Source organism: Phalacrocorax aristotelis, chromosome 7 (assembly GCF_949628215.1).
Source record: "Phalacrocorax aristotelis chromosome 7, bGulAri2.1, whole genome shotgun sequence".
Taxonomy (NCBI): domain Eukaryota; kingdom Metazoa; phylum Chordata; class Aves; order Suliformes; family Phalacrocoracidae; genus Phalacrocorax; species Phalacrocorax aristotelis.
In genome coordinates this window covers 8,983,287-9,000,041 of record NC_134282.1, presented here as the reverse complement: position 1 = coordinate 9,000,041, position 16,755 = coordinate 8,983,287, and the positions used below count along the sequence as shown (strand labels likewise).

General features: G+C 41.0%; 1 protein-coding gene across 5 annotated transcripts in view; it reads left to right on the top strand.

The window, feature by feature from the left end:
* The window catches only part of TIPARP (TCDD inducible poly(ADP-ribose) polymerase), a 42,369-nt gene extending 28,488 nt beyond the window's left edge, over positions 1 to 13,881 (top strand). For all 5 annotated transcript variants that reach the window (XM_075098616.1, XM_075098615.1, XM_075098613.1 and 2 more), the window contains 4 exons: positions 5,922 to 6,090; positions 7,605 to 7,786; positions 11,715 to 11,984; positions 13,152 to 13,881. In XM_075098616.1, the coding sequence (XP_074954717.1) occupies positions 5,922 to 6,090; positions 7,605 to 7,786; positions 11,715 to 11,984; positions 13,152 to 13,599 (1,069 nt within the window). In that variant the 3' untranslated portion in view covers positions 13,600 to 13,881. The remainder of the gene's footprint in view (positions 1 to 5,921; positions 6,091 to 7,604; positions 7,787 to 11,714; positions 11,985 to 13,151) is intronic.
* Positions 13,882 to 16,755: the final 2,874 nt, after the last annotated feature.

The window sequence follows — 16,755 nt, the reverse complement described above, 5'->3', positions numbered from 1 at the left end:
TTTTGGAGGCAGTGCAGAGGAAGTGTTGGGATGGGTCTGTCTCACCCCGGCACACATGAAGGGATTTTAACTGCCGGTTTTGAGTGTGTTTGTTCTGCCTCTGTCATCATCATAGCGTCCAAGTGTTTCATTGCCATTGTATGTGAGCATCTCCCGGAGGTGCAGTTAGCTGTGCAATCACATGCCTGTGATGTGTTATGTGTTCTGTCATGCTCCCTTCAGGGCACAAAACAAGGCGATGTGTGCCTTGCTGCTTTATTGTTGGTTTTTCCCTCTCCCAGTCTATATGTTATCCATAATCTATATACTATGGAGGATACCCTTTACTTTAGATAGTGTATGCTGTACCTCAGAAGTAGTAAATCATTATACTGTACCGAAGATAAAGGGATGTAATGCTACAGAATATAGCAGACATAACCTTGAGCGTCTCACATTCTTACTGTTCTTGAACCCTAAATTTGGGGTCTTTCACCTATATTTAGGCCTCGGGCCTTTGAGAAGTACAGTTGTCGCATTTGCTTTCATCACTGGTGTTTTAAAGCTGAAGCCAGGAATGTAATCACGCAATCCCTTGCTGTAATCATAGATCTTTTTTTTTCCTGGCTTTGTATTATGTACGGTGGTAATAGCCTTTTTAATATACAGAGGAAATGCTTTAACTGAAGAGCTATTATTAAATGACTTTGCTAAATATATTTTAGGATTTCAGAGCTTAAAAGCCAATAAATGTAATTTGGAAAAGTTAGTACTTCTGGATAGAGAAATACACTGTTAAAGAATGTAAATGAGCACTGGAGTAATGTCTATTTTATCTGAATCAAGTTTTTTTTACAAAAGTGTCTTTCCTTATTCCCAATGTTAAAATTTGGAAAAGAAAAACAGGTAGGCTTCGCGCACATAGCTTGTTTTTCAGGTACAGTCACTTGAATACAGGCATTTGTCTAAAATTTTCAGCTGTATACAATAATGCAGTGTTGTTCCAAATAATTTATTGTTAGGTAGAAAATATGGGTGGAGTTTAAAAGGTTTTAGTTGAAGTATTCAGGGAAAATAAAAAAACACTGTTGTGTAGATTTTGGGGTGTTTATATATCTTGGTTACTTCATTTTCTGTTAAAATTAATGGGAAGTAGCATTCTAAACATGGTTTAGGAGACGTGGTGTTGGGTGGACGGTTGGACTGGATGATCCTAGAGGTCTTTTCCAACCTTAATGATTCTATGATTCTAAACACTTTACCGACTTGAAAAATAAAAATACCATTTTTAAAGCATCCCTAATTTATCAGAAGTTTGAGTTTCAGGAAAGTTCTGCTATGCAACATCCTGAAACTGCAGAACCTTTCCTTATTCACAGCTAAGGGAAATGGGTACCATCCCAAGAAATACCTCTAGCACATTTTTTCTTCAATAAATAATTAGAGCTTTTTTGGGTTCTGAGCTGCAGGTCTTACTCTGAGCAAAACTTTAAGTAAAACCCAGTAGCAACTTCCCAGCGCCACTGTCCCCATCTGTAATCGAGGAGTGATGGATTTGTATTAAACTGGAAGCCAAGTGCTAGTTACACGGGATCTTTGCGAGCTCTGCTCTGCTCGCTGTGTCACGGGCACACACCAAAAGGTGGGTCGCTCAGAAGCGCTGTGATCTTTACAGTCAGACAGACTGAGCAGCTCTATTTCAGAATGGGAAAGCAAAAACACTTAATGTGTTGTATCGTACATAGGCTTTCAAGAAGCATGTTTGACGGGATGGTAGTCAGCTGGTTCGGTCCTTCGTGCCTGGGTTCTTGTTACTGCGAATTGCCGGCATATGTCAATGAGCAATGGCCATCCAGTCCTCAGTTTGCTTACAGGGGAGGGGAATCTGATAAAGAAGAGGCAGAAACAGTGAGCTACAGAAATGTTAAAATTCCAAACAGCAGACAATCATTGCATTTTTTCAGTATTGAGAAATAATTTGGCACATTCTGTACAGGTTTCACAGAAAGATGTTTAGCTTTCGGAGAAGCTATGTTCTCTGTAAGCTGTCATTAGCTGTCAGCCTTACAAATCTTAAACAGAGTCTTATGAGATACAGAGGTGCACACTTAGCTGTGCAGAGATTTTGTTTGCTGTAGGAAAAAACTTACTGCAATTTGTTTTACTGGAATTGTATGTGAGGGTTTCATGTTGTTATAGAACTACTAGAAGAAAGCCATGTAAAAACCGTACAGTTCCCCACCTGTTCTGCAGTTAGAACACGTCTGCACACAAATACCCTTTTTTGCATATGCACTGTCAGCCTGGAGTTGTAGGAGTTCATCCTGAAGATCTGCTTGCTCTGCAATGCAAGCATGAGGAAAAGCAGTCTCACACTGTGTTCATCTCAAAAAATGTTTTTCCTTCCACGGGGTCCCTCCCATTGCATTGCTTTGATTCTCCTTGCTTTGCTACAGAGCTATGTGTGTCTGTTGGAGACTGTATTTCAACACAGTTAAGCATGTGTTAGAAATACCTAAGTCATGTATCAGAAGCCAGCCATGTTTCAAGTGCCTGTGGAATTTCTTTTCTAGTCTTCAAACTTTTACACACTTCTAACTTTTTAGAATATTAACCAGTATGTGATTACTTTTAAAAGAGTTCACCATGCTAGTGGATAATCTTTATCGTGTTTAGAGTGTATGTTGATTTTCAGGCTCTCTTTACTTTGGACTGCATTAGCACAGAACTACTGCAAACATTTTTCATTATTAGTTTTCACTATAACACATGCAACAGGCAAAGTTACAATAAAATTAAATAATTCTCTGGGTTTCATCACATTTAAAATAAAATAATTTATTCCTAAAGAAAAGGTTTTCCATTTCTTTGCGCTTTCTTGGAGGTCGCAGATCTTTGGAGTAGGGAAAACCATGTTATGGTATTTGACTTGAAAAGAGATCAAAGTGAGAATGAGTGCTTCAATTGCGAGGTTTTGTACTGAGAAATATCTTTTTGGATATTTGTTTCATACAACACAGAGCACAGTATCTGGGGGCCTCGCTTTAGGTGCAACATAACCCCAAAACAGTGAGTTCAGCTCCTCACTGCAAAAGGATAATATAAACAATACCAATCTCTAAACATGTCTTTCTGAAAAATGACAGCTTTATTAGGCACTGAAATTCGGAACTGTAAGACAATGTTTTGATAAGAAAAAAGTAAATGTCCCTAAAGCAGCATTTAAAATATATTCGTTAAGAAAATCACTCAAAAAATCATGCTTCTGGTGCTCAGCCTGCAAATACTATAAATAATAACACAGCTTGGTGTTTCAGAGAGATGATTTCCTCATGATTTCACACATTGTTTTCAAATAAAGTAGACCGTAGCTTGTTGTTATGGAACAAAATGACTACATACCAGGAAGGTGAGGTGATCTGCTACTGGTTTTTTCACTTCAGAAACTGTGTGTATTTTGTTATGCCTTACATTTACTTTCAGTCCCTTTGTACTGGTCATTTATTTTGCTTAGTGGTAGTTTTCCTTCTGACTAGATCTGTCTTGTATCACTTGTATCTGACATTTGTCTTGCCGTGCTAGTTATATGCGTTTTCTTGAGTCGCGTGGGTGCCCGTGCACTAGCCGTGGATGCAGCAGGCTGTAGGAGGTCAGCTTTAATTAGTACAGCCAACTTCTCGCTGTGAGCTGCAGCTTGGGTGGGAAGACATGGGTTATTAAAATACACCTCCTGTGCAGAATAGCTGGTTTCCTCCTGTAGTCATATTCTAATCGTAATGATTTTGTATGCCGTTGGCTCAAGTAGGGAACACACTGTTAAACCTTATATGGGTTTGGTGTGATAGTGTCGTCTCGCCAAAATTTTCATCTTAATTGGTGTGGTTCTGTGACAGCTTTTAGAGAACCATGTGCAGGGAACTGGCAAGATGTTTCTTTCAATAGTAAGTTCCCCTTTACAGGGGAAGAAAGCTGGCTGGAGCCGTTCCTCCTGCAGGTAGGTCTGCTTGGCAGGGACAGCACCCTGCCGCATTTCAGGGGGAATTGTCCCTGAAATGAGTCAGGCAGAACCCGGCTGGGGTTGGCCTGGGGGTGCTGCAGGAGTTGCCAAAAGAATTATTTGTGTGTCCAAAGAATTTTAAAAGTAGCTCACGGAGTTGCATTTTTAAGACATTTGATTTGACTTCTGGGATGATTCTATGTATTTTCTTTAAGTCTATATGAACACTTACTGAAAACAAAGAAAGCAATCTAAATTTACCCAAACAGCAGTGGATCAGATCCCCTGATTGTGAGCCCGTAGGAACAGACACGTTGTCTTTTCATCTATGTCAGGAAAGCGCTTAATGCTTTAAACTGTGCTTAGCACTTCACAGGCCAAATGCAATTAATTGATGATGGTAAACACTAAGAACATCTATGCACTTGTACCTCCTATTGAGAAATGAAGGATCATTCCAGCTGATCATCATTTTTTAAAGCGGGAACTCTTCAGTAGTTTTCTGTGAAAACAGTACAATAAAACTCTTCAGCAACTCTACCAGTAAGGGTGAAATAGCAAAATTGCAGCCATTCTCAAGCAAATCTGTATTCATAAAATCATATGGATGTTTAGAACAGCTGTCACTTGATGTGGTAAATTTCAGATGCAATACTTTGATGTCTATGGTATTAACGTGCCATAGTTTTAAAAATAAACTGCATATTTCCAGTATCAGCTTGATTTATGTTTACTGTTAAGAATTCAAAAAAATATTTTATATAGTCTCGAAAGCTGCATTTCCAGTTGCCAAAGATTAGTAACAGTTAATGAATAGCAGTAAGCTGACAACTTGTAAACAGATTATGAAAGTAGAAAACTAATTATGTAAACAGCATCATTTTGGAAATACGTTAATCCATGTTCTAAAAAAGTTACTTTTGTAGGGAATGAATATTACTGTGATTTCTTTCAATTTCTGTGAATTTAAGTTCTTGATTGCTAATAAACCAGCAATTGTCCCCTGATCAACAGAGCTTTAGAACTCCGTGATTTACTTGAGAATTTTCTTTAATTTGATGTCTCCCTCTCTCTCAACACCGACTAATGAAACAGCATTAGAAACTGTTTGCTGAGCCATTCCACAGTCACTGTTAAACATGACTTTGTAAGGTGTAGAGAAACTGCACTTTTATTTTCTCCTTTAGATAAAGGGTTTACTCTGGCTCTTAATCTGTAGCCCCATGTTGTTGTTAGGTCCTGTTGAAAGCACGGTCACTTCACGTGCAGTTGCATATTAGTGTTGATTTTGTAGCAGCAATATAGCTACTGAGAAAAAGCCAGTATTCCTCAGCGTAGGTTCCATAATTGTGAAATCACGTTTCCTTTTCATATTATGCTAGTTCTCTTCTGCTGCATGTGATGAAAGATACTCGAACTCTCTGGTGGATTGGCAGCAGATGCTCCTCATCTGGAGCCATTTACATTTTCTTTTCTTCCCTGAAGCACTAACTTTCACAAGAATAACCTTTTGAATAGTATGTGGCTGCTTCATCAAATATGGTTTTGTGATGTATTTACTTAGTATGCTCAAAATGTCAAGGGTATGTATATTGATTTTGGTACAATTCATGCATACTGAATAAATACCACTAGGAAGACGGCTGGGTTTGAGTTTTGTCTTTCTGTGCTGAAGACCATGTTTTTTCTACCATTATCCATGGACACTTTTGAAGAGCTCCTTTACCCTTACATCTCTTCTCACTTGCTTCTGTGTTGTGCCCACTTCAAACTCATGGGACATCCTTATGGTCACAGGGTTGTATGACATGAGCACAGCCAGATCAAGGGTATCTCTGAGGAGGACTCTGCCAGCTGTAGTTCTGACTGTTTTGTTATCTCTGAATTGTCTTTTTAAAATGGATTACAAAAGGTGAGAATTCTTTGTTTTCCTTGTTCTTTCCAGGGGACATGAGTTTTGGGTGGATTTGAATGTTATGAAATTATATGAAACTGTTGAGTTTGACCAAATGCGGCGGCTGTCCACACCTTCCTGCCCCAGCTCCAGCTCCAACTACTACACGGTCTGGAAATACTTCTGCAGGGACCACTTTGGCTGGAGAGAATACTCTGAGGTACTTAACATGTTCCAGAACCCTGCTTTTGGGTTGTAACACAAAACTCTGTATACAGTATATACTATAAAATATATATACATTTTAGTCTCTTTCCTCTTCGAACGTTCAGGAAAGTTACTTAGTTATTGTTGAGGAAGATAATTAAGAAGGTCAGTGTTGAACTGAAAAAGCAATAAAAGGAGAACTCTGCTCTGCTGGACTGTTCCTTGAATTATCCCTGAAAACATCCGAGAGACAGAGGCTGACCAAATTGTGAAATTTGGGAGCAAACCGGCCCACCTCAGTACCAAGAAAGTCCTTTCTAATTCCAAGAAATCTGGTTTTAGGGGACGGCTTTCTGCAGCCTTAACACCACTGCCATTTAGCTTTTCAGTTTTTAGTTTATTTACCTGTCCCCAAAGATATCGCAGTGCAGGACGTGAGCCTCCAGAGTCACTGGGTCCAGCCCTTTGCCATCTCACGGGCTGCACTGTGCGCTGCTGCAGCTGGATGGTCCCTGCTGCCAGTCCCTGCTCCTTAGGAGCTTCTTCCTAAATGTCTAGTTTAAATCTGTTAACCGATGGTTTTTGCACACTTGTTCTAGTGGCACTACAGCCCTTTGGTCTTTAACAGCCACAGTTTTCCATAGCAGGTTTTAAATAGGCCTTCTCTCCTCCAACTCTTTAACCCCAATTATAGGCACAGGAGTCATATCCACTGTCAAACGGGATTGTGCCAGACAAAACCAGAATAATTCTATTCATTCAAGTAAGCTCTGCAGTGAGTCTTTTAAATACCTGTGGTAGTTAAGAGCCCATCTTTGGGTAGCCAGAGCTATACATAATATTTTGAATAAAACCTCATCAGTGTCTTACAATTTTGGCAGTACCAGAAATACCTCCATTAGTGTAAACTAGATCATGTTCATCTTTTTCATGTGTCATGCTGACTTTATAAGCATGGTAGGAAGCTTAAGGCAGAGCTCTGTATACAGTTTGGGGCTTTGCAAAGAAAAATAAATGCACAAACTGGAGAGAGTCTGTAAGAAAGCACCACAAATAACAAGGAGTTTAGGATGTTTGACCTGCGAGGAGAAGTTAAAAGAACTTGGCTTCTCTAGTGTAGAAAATAAAATAATAAAAAAAAAAGATAATATGTTAATATATAAAAGATTGTTCTACAGCAGACTTCTGCTTTTCATATTCATTGGGCAAAGACAAAAGGTAAGTAATTTGTGACAAGGGAGTTTTAAGTTAGATATCGGGAATAACATTTGGCATGTAAAAATATGATAGCACCACCACCAATTATGTAGGGAAGTTGTGAAACCTGCCTTGTTGGCAGATCTTGCAAACAGGTAATGGAACATTTTTCAGCAGTCTAAATGTACTAGTGCCTCAGAGCAGGGGAAAGAGAAGAGAGGGGGAGGGAGGAGAGAGGGGGATTCTTTGAGCTCTCTGGCAAAAATATTAATTTTTGAACATATAATTTATCATGTGTATATTTTTGTTTTCTTAATTTTCTTGAAACAGCCTGTTGTAAGACTGATAGAAGAAGCCAGCTGCCGGGGTCTGAAAGAGGTTCGGTTTGTTACCTGGCATAATCAGTATATCTTAAACATCAAAGATGGCTTCCAGCAAAATGCATGCTTCAGAAGAGAAATCAAGAGGAGACCCCTTCTTCGTTCCTGCGTTGTGCTGATGCCATTTTTACAGTATGTATTCCAGCAAAATGGAAGCTTTGCATTTGTTGGTCGTGTTGTTCTGTCCCTGAGAATTGTATTCCTTAAGATGTGACAAGGAAACAGGCATCACTGGGTAGAAAAATCAGAAGAAATAATAAATCTTAGTCATGTTGGCAGCTCTCGCTTGCCGCTTTTCAAGATAAATATTATCTGAGGAACTCCTTACTGCTAGGCTCTGTTTGTTATTCAAAGGTTATAATGTACCTTGTGGATTGAGAACATCAGAAGCACAGATGTACTTCAAGTTTGCCAAAGGATCGTCCAGCTTTCAGCATCTCACCGGCTGTAGTGATTGCCAGGCTATCAGTCCTAGGTCCCATGAAAATAACCATTCAAAACTATTTTATAATTTTCAAGCACAATTAAAGCATGCCTTGTTTTGTCGCCTCTGCTGGGGGTGAGTACGCTGGGCCATCAAAGGCAGAATGAGGAAGGTGTTGCATTGTAGTAATTTTTGATTACAACTCATAAAAATGCCGGTTTTGTGATGTCACCAGCACAGCTGGAAACATTATTGTCGGAGTTCAGTAGTTAGGAACATATTGTCCTGTTAGCAAAGGGATGGAAATCATTAGTCTGACTGGCAGCTTGGCATGCTGGGCCAATCAAAGGAGCTTTAACTGCTGCAGCAGGGCTAGAATGCTCATTAGCTTGCAGAGTTGTTACAACATCTAACTGCGAGGTGAGCGTGAATGTGGTCAGAGCCTCAAAACACGTGGTTGTTAGAAACATTTTTAGATACGGTTTTACAGGAAGGAAACCCAAAATTGTTAAAGAGATAGTGGGAGGAGGCAGGTAAAAAGACCAAGTGTGGACTTTCTGGTTATAGCAATTCTGATTATCATCTTAATGAAGAATAAGGATTTCAAGTATTCTGATGTTTTGCTACCAGTGACTATGTTACTACAGTTTAAGTCTATAATTTTGAGATATGCTAAAATTATGCAATTCTCACTAATTTTAGTGGACCCTTGAGGGTTCTATACTCATGAGGGCTTGACCGTAACTGTTCATGCCAGCTACCAAATCTATAAACTAAGCTCTGAAATTTCTGTTGTTCTGCAGTAAACGTCATTCTTTTATTTTCTTTATCTAAAGACCTTGTAATGCTTACTTAAAAATCCACCAATTCTTAGCAGAGAACAAAAGAATATTTTAAGTATTTATGGAAGCTGTCCTTAGGAAATCAGTATTTGTCTCCACTTCTCACACAGCGCTACCTGAGATTTTTTTATTTCCTCTGCTACCTGCTTAAATCTGTTATAAAATTGGGAAAGAATTCTTGAAACAAAACTGTGGGAAATGGGTGATAGTAGTTGACAAATGTTGACTTTTTAATGGCTTCCTTTGTGTGATAAATGCTTACAAGTAATTTACACTAGTCAGAAGAAATCAACAAAGTACACCGAAGCATTGCAGTATTTTTATTTTGTTTGATGTCTTACTCATTAATTCATAACTTATTGTTAATCTGTGCTTGGTCTTCTAGTCCAAGTGTGAGTGAATGAGGTTCTACAGTAATATTTTTTATCCATTGACTTTAGGAGGGGGGAAAAAAATTAAATGCACACTGTAATATTGCAGACTGCTATTTTAATAATCATTCATAGAAAAATACATCTTCTGGGTTTCTGTTAAGCTATTAATAAACAGCGAGAAGAATTTTGAGTTGGAGTCAAATCCATGCAAATCAAGTGAAGTTTCTTTTTAGCTTTGAACAGCAGGTGAAAGCCATGTGAACACTTCTAAAGAGTATGTCTGCTCTGAAAAGTGTGGGTGGTGTTACAGTTTACTGTCTCTCTGATCCAAAGCAAATGCACCGATTTAAAAATAGACTTTTTTTCCCCCATCTTTTTTTTTAGACCTGAAAAGCTCAACCTGCAATCAGAAAATCACATTCAATTATTTCTGGGTCACAGGAAAAATCACACACAGTTCTTTCAGGCTTACATATCACTAGCATTAAACATTCTGAAAGGCAACCTTAATTGACATTTCTGTAGGTAAGATGTGAATAGCAGTAGAATTCTTATTTATCTAGATAATTATGTTGGTGCTGCAGAGAAAAGCAGGCTAACGAGCAAGGACAATCAGAAGTTGATCTGTGATTGTGTTTCAGTACCTTGAGAACAGATTGGCTGGGTGCAGAAGTCACGATAGCGCGGCTTTTCAGGCAGCATCGTCCCTGAACAAAAGAAGATTGATTCCTGAAGAGTCACTCTGGAGAAAATGGCTTTGCCTTTAGCAAAGCTTTGAGAGTTTGTTTGTTCTCCAGTAAACTTTCTTTTTAAAAACACAGAGTAGGAAATCAAGTTTGCCTGTCGCTCCTGTGTGCAAAATCCAATTGCTTATACATGGGGATGCAGGATTTGGCCTTGGATGTTGTCAAACCTCAGTTTGCCCAAGATGAATACACAAAGGATTCGCTTTTCCCATTTCCTCCTAGTCAGAACAGGTTTTCTCCTTGCGCTTTGGCAGCGATGTGTTATCAGAACACAGTGACCTGAGAAATTTCATGAACTTTAATGTTCATTAAACTTTAATGAAATTTAATTTCAGGTCACCTGTGTGGTTTAGAGACAAGATTCACCTTGTGTCTTTCCAGCCAGACAGTGGGTACCTCTGACTTCACAGCCTTTCCTAACAAGAGCTGCCTACTTCTGAGCTCCCTTACCTGTTTGCATTCATTGTGGGTTGGTCCTGCAGTCAACAGCAGCTTTTCCCATAAAAATACTTCGGTAAAATATTCATGTGGTGAAATTTTCAGATAGTTCCATATATTCTTGCAACTGAAGGGCAACCTCACCAGCTTGCAGGAGCTGAAGGGGTGTGTACTTAAAGTGTGAAAACCAGAGCCTGAACCTGCAAGCTTTGCATGTTCAAAGTACTTTCATTGCTTAAATGGGAGAACTCCAGTCAAAAGGATTATTCAGCTGAGTAAGGCTTGCTCGTTCAGATTATAATCAGGTGAACATAAGCCACAAATGCCACACTCTTTATCTAAATTTAGCAGCTTAAAGAGTGTGAAAAATTCCACAGAGGTGCAGGTGTTTATTATGAACAAAGTCTTGCCACACCACAGTTGGTGTCCTTAAGTGGATTTTTCTGGTGTCTGTTCTTTTTCTGGCATCCGTGCTGCTTTCCTGCCACGGCTGTTAGAGGCAGCGGCTCCCCTCCTTCATCCCTTCCTGACTTCTTACCTGGCAGCTATCCCAAGAGGAGGGGCAGGTCTGTCGCATGAAAATAAGCAAATGCAAATGCAAATCTGCATTTGGCCTGTGCAAATGAAAATAGGAGAGCCTTCCTCAGCATGATACTGGGTAGTACTGAAAACATAGCATCTCCTTTTCTACATAATGCAGTGAAATATCTGCAAGTTTTGCCTATAAAATGTTACTAGTTGGGGTTATTCGTTATTCGTATTGTACAAGACAGTAATGTTTCTACTCCTTGTATTCAGAGGAAATTAGGTCACTTGTTGCCGTATTATTTGCCTTTTCTTATTCTGAATATTAAAATCACTTAATCGTTTATAGCTAACATACAAAATAATTATATTGGGCAGCGATCTGCCTGTCCATAGTTTATAACCCTGCCCCAGAATGTGAATAATGACAGTAGTAGGCTTTTAAGCACCACCAAGCAGTACAGTTTCCTTACATGGACCAGGATCCCTTGAAAGTCAATATTTTGTTATTAGTTTGTATGGATGGAGGAGTTCTTAAAATAGCAGAAATAGCTGGCGTGTTTGTTTTAAACAAGCATTACAGGTATGTAAATTGGTACAGAACTAAAGAGCAGCAATTGCTTAAGATATGTTGGTGATGAAATAAATGGGATTAGAAGCTCTTTTGGTTGTGAATGTTTAAACACAAACTTTTTCTCCTTCCCCAACTAGGACCTTAGGGGGCAACTCTCCAGTACCCTCTCCATCAGCTGAACCAGCTTCCTCACATGCTCCAGCTGCTGTTACCTCTCCAAACTTCTATCCTGAAACCTGGATTAGTATGGATGCATCTCAGGACTTCATCCAAGTGCCTGTTCTGAAGGAAGACAAAAGCTATAGAACCATTTATAACCTGTTTCACAAGACTGTGCCAGAGACCAAATATAAAATCTTGAAAATTCTGAGAGTGCAAAATCAGTTTCTTTGGGAGAAATACAAAAGGTAAGGTAATGCAAATACTGCTCTCTTACAAAGGTGGAAGAATTTACCTGGCTCTGGTTGTCCCTGCTCAAGCAGGGGGTTGGGCGAGATGATCTCCAGAGGTCCCTTCCAACCCCCACCATTCTGTGATCCATTCTGTGATTCATTCTGTGATTCAGTGAAAAAATACCTTAAAATATGTAATTTGAGCTGCAAAATAGAAATTGATCATTAAGTAGAATGCATAAACTCCAGATTTTCTGATGAAAAGCAGCATCTTCAGCTGAAAGGCCTTATCAGAAAAATACTGAAAAATATCTTACCAGGAAACTTCCTGTGTAAGACATTTAATATGCTATCTACGGATAACTTCTGTAAAATGTATCTTCACAGAAACTTCAAAATAAATATAGAATATCTAGTTGAAAAAATCTTTCGGTTCACTTTCAAGCCAAATTAGGAAGCATTGTTGTCATCAAATAATGGCTGAAGATAGCCATTAGTGCCTTGGTTCCCCAGAACATGGCGACCCAGGGTCTTACAGTGGTCTCACGAAGATGAACTCCTATGTCAGTCTGTCCCATTCAAACCAGAGGTGCTGTGTCTGAAAGTTACCGTCCAGTTACCACGTTGTAACTGGTAGGAAATTAGATTTGTGGATTCTGTCTTCCTTCTCAAGAAATGCAGAATCTCAGGAGAAGTCAAGGGATGAGCTGGGTGAGCAAAGCCTGACTCTCTTACAGTATTCATGCTGGTCTAGAGCATCTTCACCCACCCTGTCTCTCAGTAATTCCTCTGTGGCCTCTTCTGAAGCTGAACAGGGATTTAATTTTTGCACAGCCTTTGGTTTCACTCTGAGGAAGACTTCCTTCCACATCCAAGGTGAAATACAGGCAAAGATAAGCAGGCACTTCTCAAGCTCCTTTGTCTTTGCTGCTGTGCGGGTGAGAGAGCTTGTCTCCAGCAGTATCCACTCAGGTCCTTTCAAAAATACTTATTTCACACAAAAGTTTCATTTGAAAGTGGAAGACACACTCTGCTATCCATACAGAAATGGTTTCATATCTCCTCTTACAGCTCTGCTATTCCACATGATAATACTGATACTTGAAGAGCTGTAGTGAAAACTGTTTTTCCCTTGCAGATCTGCAATGAATACTCATCTTCACTTTCCATTTTCTATTCCAGGAAAAAGGAATATATGTCCAAAAAAATGACTGGGCTTGACAGGATAATGAACGAAAGGCATTTGTTCCATGGCACCTCCCAGGACGTGGTGGATGGAATCTGCAAGCACAACTTCGACCCGCGCGTCTGTGGGAAGCATGCCACCATGTTTGGACAGGGCAGTTACTTTGCCAGAAAGGCAAGCTATTCCCATAACTTTTCCAAAAGGTCACCCAAAGGAGTTCATTACATGTTCCTGGCCAAAGTACTGACGGGAAGGTACACGGTGGGTAACCACACCATGAGGAGACCTCCGCCGGTGAACCCCGGCAGCATTACCAGCGACCTCTATGACTCTTGTGTGGACAATTACTTTGAGCCTCAGATTTTTGTCATTTTTAACGATGATCAGAGCTACCCTTATTTTATTATCCAGTATGAAGAAGTTAGCAACACTGTCTCCATTTGAAAACTTGTGCTGCTAAATTATTAGTTTCAATAAACTCTCTTTATCTGGCATTGGTAGCAGTTTTTGTGGAAAAAAAAAAATCTGGACATTGCAGAACCGATTAAATTACTTGCTTGGAAGGAACTAAATCTGAAAATATAGAAAAGAATATCTGAAGTGACCAATTGTGCACTTGCTGTTAGATTATGTATGTGCAAATTGTAAATACTTTTCCATTGTTTATAGTTGAAAATCTGTGCCTTTTGTTATAAAACACTGTTTATTTATGTTAGTAAATATTCATGTTTAAAATGTGTGCGTGTATAATTTCAGTTGCGTTCTGTGCATATTAGAGTGGTTGAAAATTGCTTATGCCCTGATCTGAAAATCTTAAGGACGGCCATTTCTAGATAATCAGAACCAGATAATTTTCATCCCAAGTATATTAAATAAGAGATTCTCCCAACCACCATTTTTTATCGCTATATTTCAGAAGGTTTGGGGCAAATTACAAAACGAACGTTCTGCTCACACTTACGATTATTAAACAGGACAACACAAATAAATACATCATTTTCTAAAATCACCCCTAACTAAAATTAGGAAGAGGTTAGTGTGGCACACAGTCCATGAGGGTTTAAAGCCAGATGGCTTCCCAGCAGCTTATGGGACATGCAGTTTATCGCTTTTTGCCACTGTGGTGGGGATGGACGGCCTGGGCAGCACCCAGCTGCCAAGTGCCGCGTCTGTGCTGTCGAACCCGCGCACAGCCAGGCATGTGCCACCAGCCCCCATTACTGTCAGACATCACCAGTTAAAGAGGTTAGCTCTGGGGAACGGATTTCTTGGAAAAGAAACCTCAGACAAAGCCTCTTTTTGGTGAAATTCATTGATCAAGGAAGAAAATGTGTTAATGTCACTTAATGAGACTGATATTAAATGAATTTTAAAATGGTGGATACGTTAAAATAATTGTCTACACATAATCTCATTTAATCAGGGTATTTTTTGAGTTTTCCAGGCAGCTATGCTTGGCTCAGTGGTCTTCAGTATCTTTAGCAGTGACACAGAAAATGTAACCAAGGAATGACTGATGTTTGCAGCTGGCCCAAAACAGCCGGGGCAGATGGTGGAATAGGTGGGTCGCTCGTTCCCAGCTCCCGTGTTGCCTGGGAAGGTGAGCTCTTCTGAGCAACACGTGCTGTACTGCACCCTGGGGCAAGCTATCATGTTTGTATCTCGAAGGGGGGAGGAGGGCCAGCGCATCGTGCAGAATTACAGCGCAGAAACTCGTACCGGGGTGATGTTACACAGACAGACCTGGTGGTTGACAGGAGCGACGCCAGCAGGAACGCTGGGCACTTACAGACTCACAGAATCCCAGAATGGTGGGGGTTGGAAGCGACCTCTGGAGATCACCCCGTCCCACCCCCTGCGTGAGCAGGCACACCCAGAGCAGGGGGCACAGGACCGCATCCAGGCGGGGTTTGAATGTCTCCAGGGAAGGGACCCCACAGCCTCCCTGGGCAGCCTGTGACACTGCTCTGGCACCCGCACAGGGAAGGGGTTTGTCCTCATATTGAGGTGGAACTTCCCGTGTTCCAACCTGTGCCCATTGCTCCTTGTCCCGCTGTTGTGCACCACTGAAAAGAGTCTGGCCCCATCCTCTTGACACCCGCCCTTCACATATTTATAAGTATTGATAAGATCCTCCCTCAACCTTCTCCAGGCTGAACAAACCCAGGTCTCTCAGCCTTTCCTCACAAGGGAGATGCTGCAGCCCCCTGATCACCTTGGCAGCTCTCCGCTGGGCTCTCTCCATCAGTTCCCCGTCTTTCTTGAACTGGGGAGCCCAGAACTGGACGCAGCACTCCAGGTGCGGCTTCACCAGGGCGGATTAGAGGGGGAGGAGAACCCCCTCGCCCTGCTGCCCACACTCCTTTCAATGCACCCCAGGACACCGCTGGCCGCCTTGGCCACATGGGCACGGTGCTGGCTCAGGGTCAGCTTGCTGCCCACCAGCACTCCCAGGCCCTCCCCAGCGGAGCTGCTTATGGCACGAAGCTGGTGCTTGCAGAGGTTTGGAGGGGCTCCCATCTGCTACACTGCACCTTTTCACGGAACAGCTGAAATTGTTGCGCTAGGGAGTTTTTTATCTAACCACACTTCATGAAAAAAACTCTCTCTAAAGTGGGATCAGAAATAATTTCAGAACCATGATTTAAAATTCAGGAAATGTAAATAATAGCTACCTCCGTTCTAAACCTTGGCAGATTTTGTGTTCTTGGCTCAGTCTATTTTTCCCCAGGTCATCTCTTCAGAGATGCTTCAGCATGGTGGAGCCCATGCCACTTGCTCACCAGCCACCGGGCCATGTCAGGAGCCAGCTCACCTACGGGCTATCGCCTCGGCTCATTCCACCGAAACTCGTCACATTAGAAACTCGTCACAGGCACGCTCAGGTCCCTGCTACCTTACCATCGCTCTAACAGGCTGGCTAACATTATAAAATGTTAATTATGTATTTTTAATATGTTTTATATTTTAAATTATATTATATAAATGTTAATTTATAACATTATAAAATGTTAGTTATATGCCAAGTGACATACTTAATATCCCAGCAAGATAAACTTTGATGCTTCACCTCAAGCAGCCTGAGTTAGATGTACCCAAGATGCCCTGTCCTCATTAGGATCTTTACAAAGTGTTATGTATCTCATAAAAGCTACACCTGCTTTGTTAGAGCAGGTGTGGCCTAGGAGTGCTCACCTGATGTTCAGGAAGCTCTGGTGGCCCCAGTACCGCTGCCAGCCCAAGGAGCAGGTCTGGTAGGTTGATGGGATGGGATGGGACCTTCAGACCCAGTGCTCTTTGCACCTATGGCTCAGCAGCAAATCTTCTTCAGCTGAGCCTGGAGCTGCACTTTTGTGATGACCTGGTCAGTATCCACTTTCTCTCTGGGGCCTAATAAAAATGTGTTTTGCCATGGGAGAGAACTATTTACTCCCACCAGCACTCCTGCTTGTTGCTGTCCCACTGGATCACTCCTCGTTACCTGTAGTAGATCAAACCAGCTGGTAGGTGAGAAGAGGGGGAAGATCCAAGCAGCTGGCTCCAGGTAACTCCCAGTCTCTTCTAAGGCTCTTGGCAGTGCAGGGGAGAGCTCAAATTTGA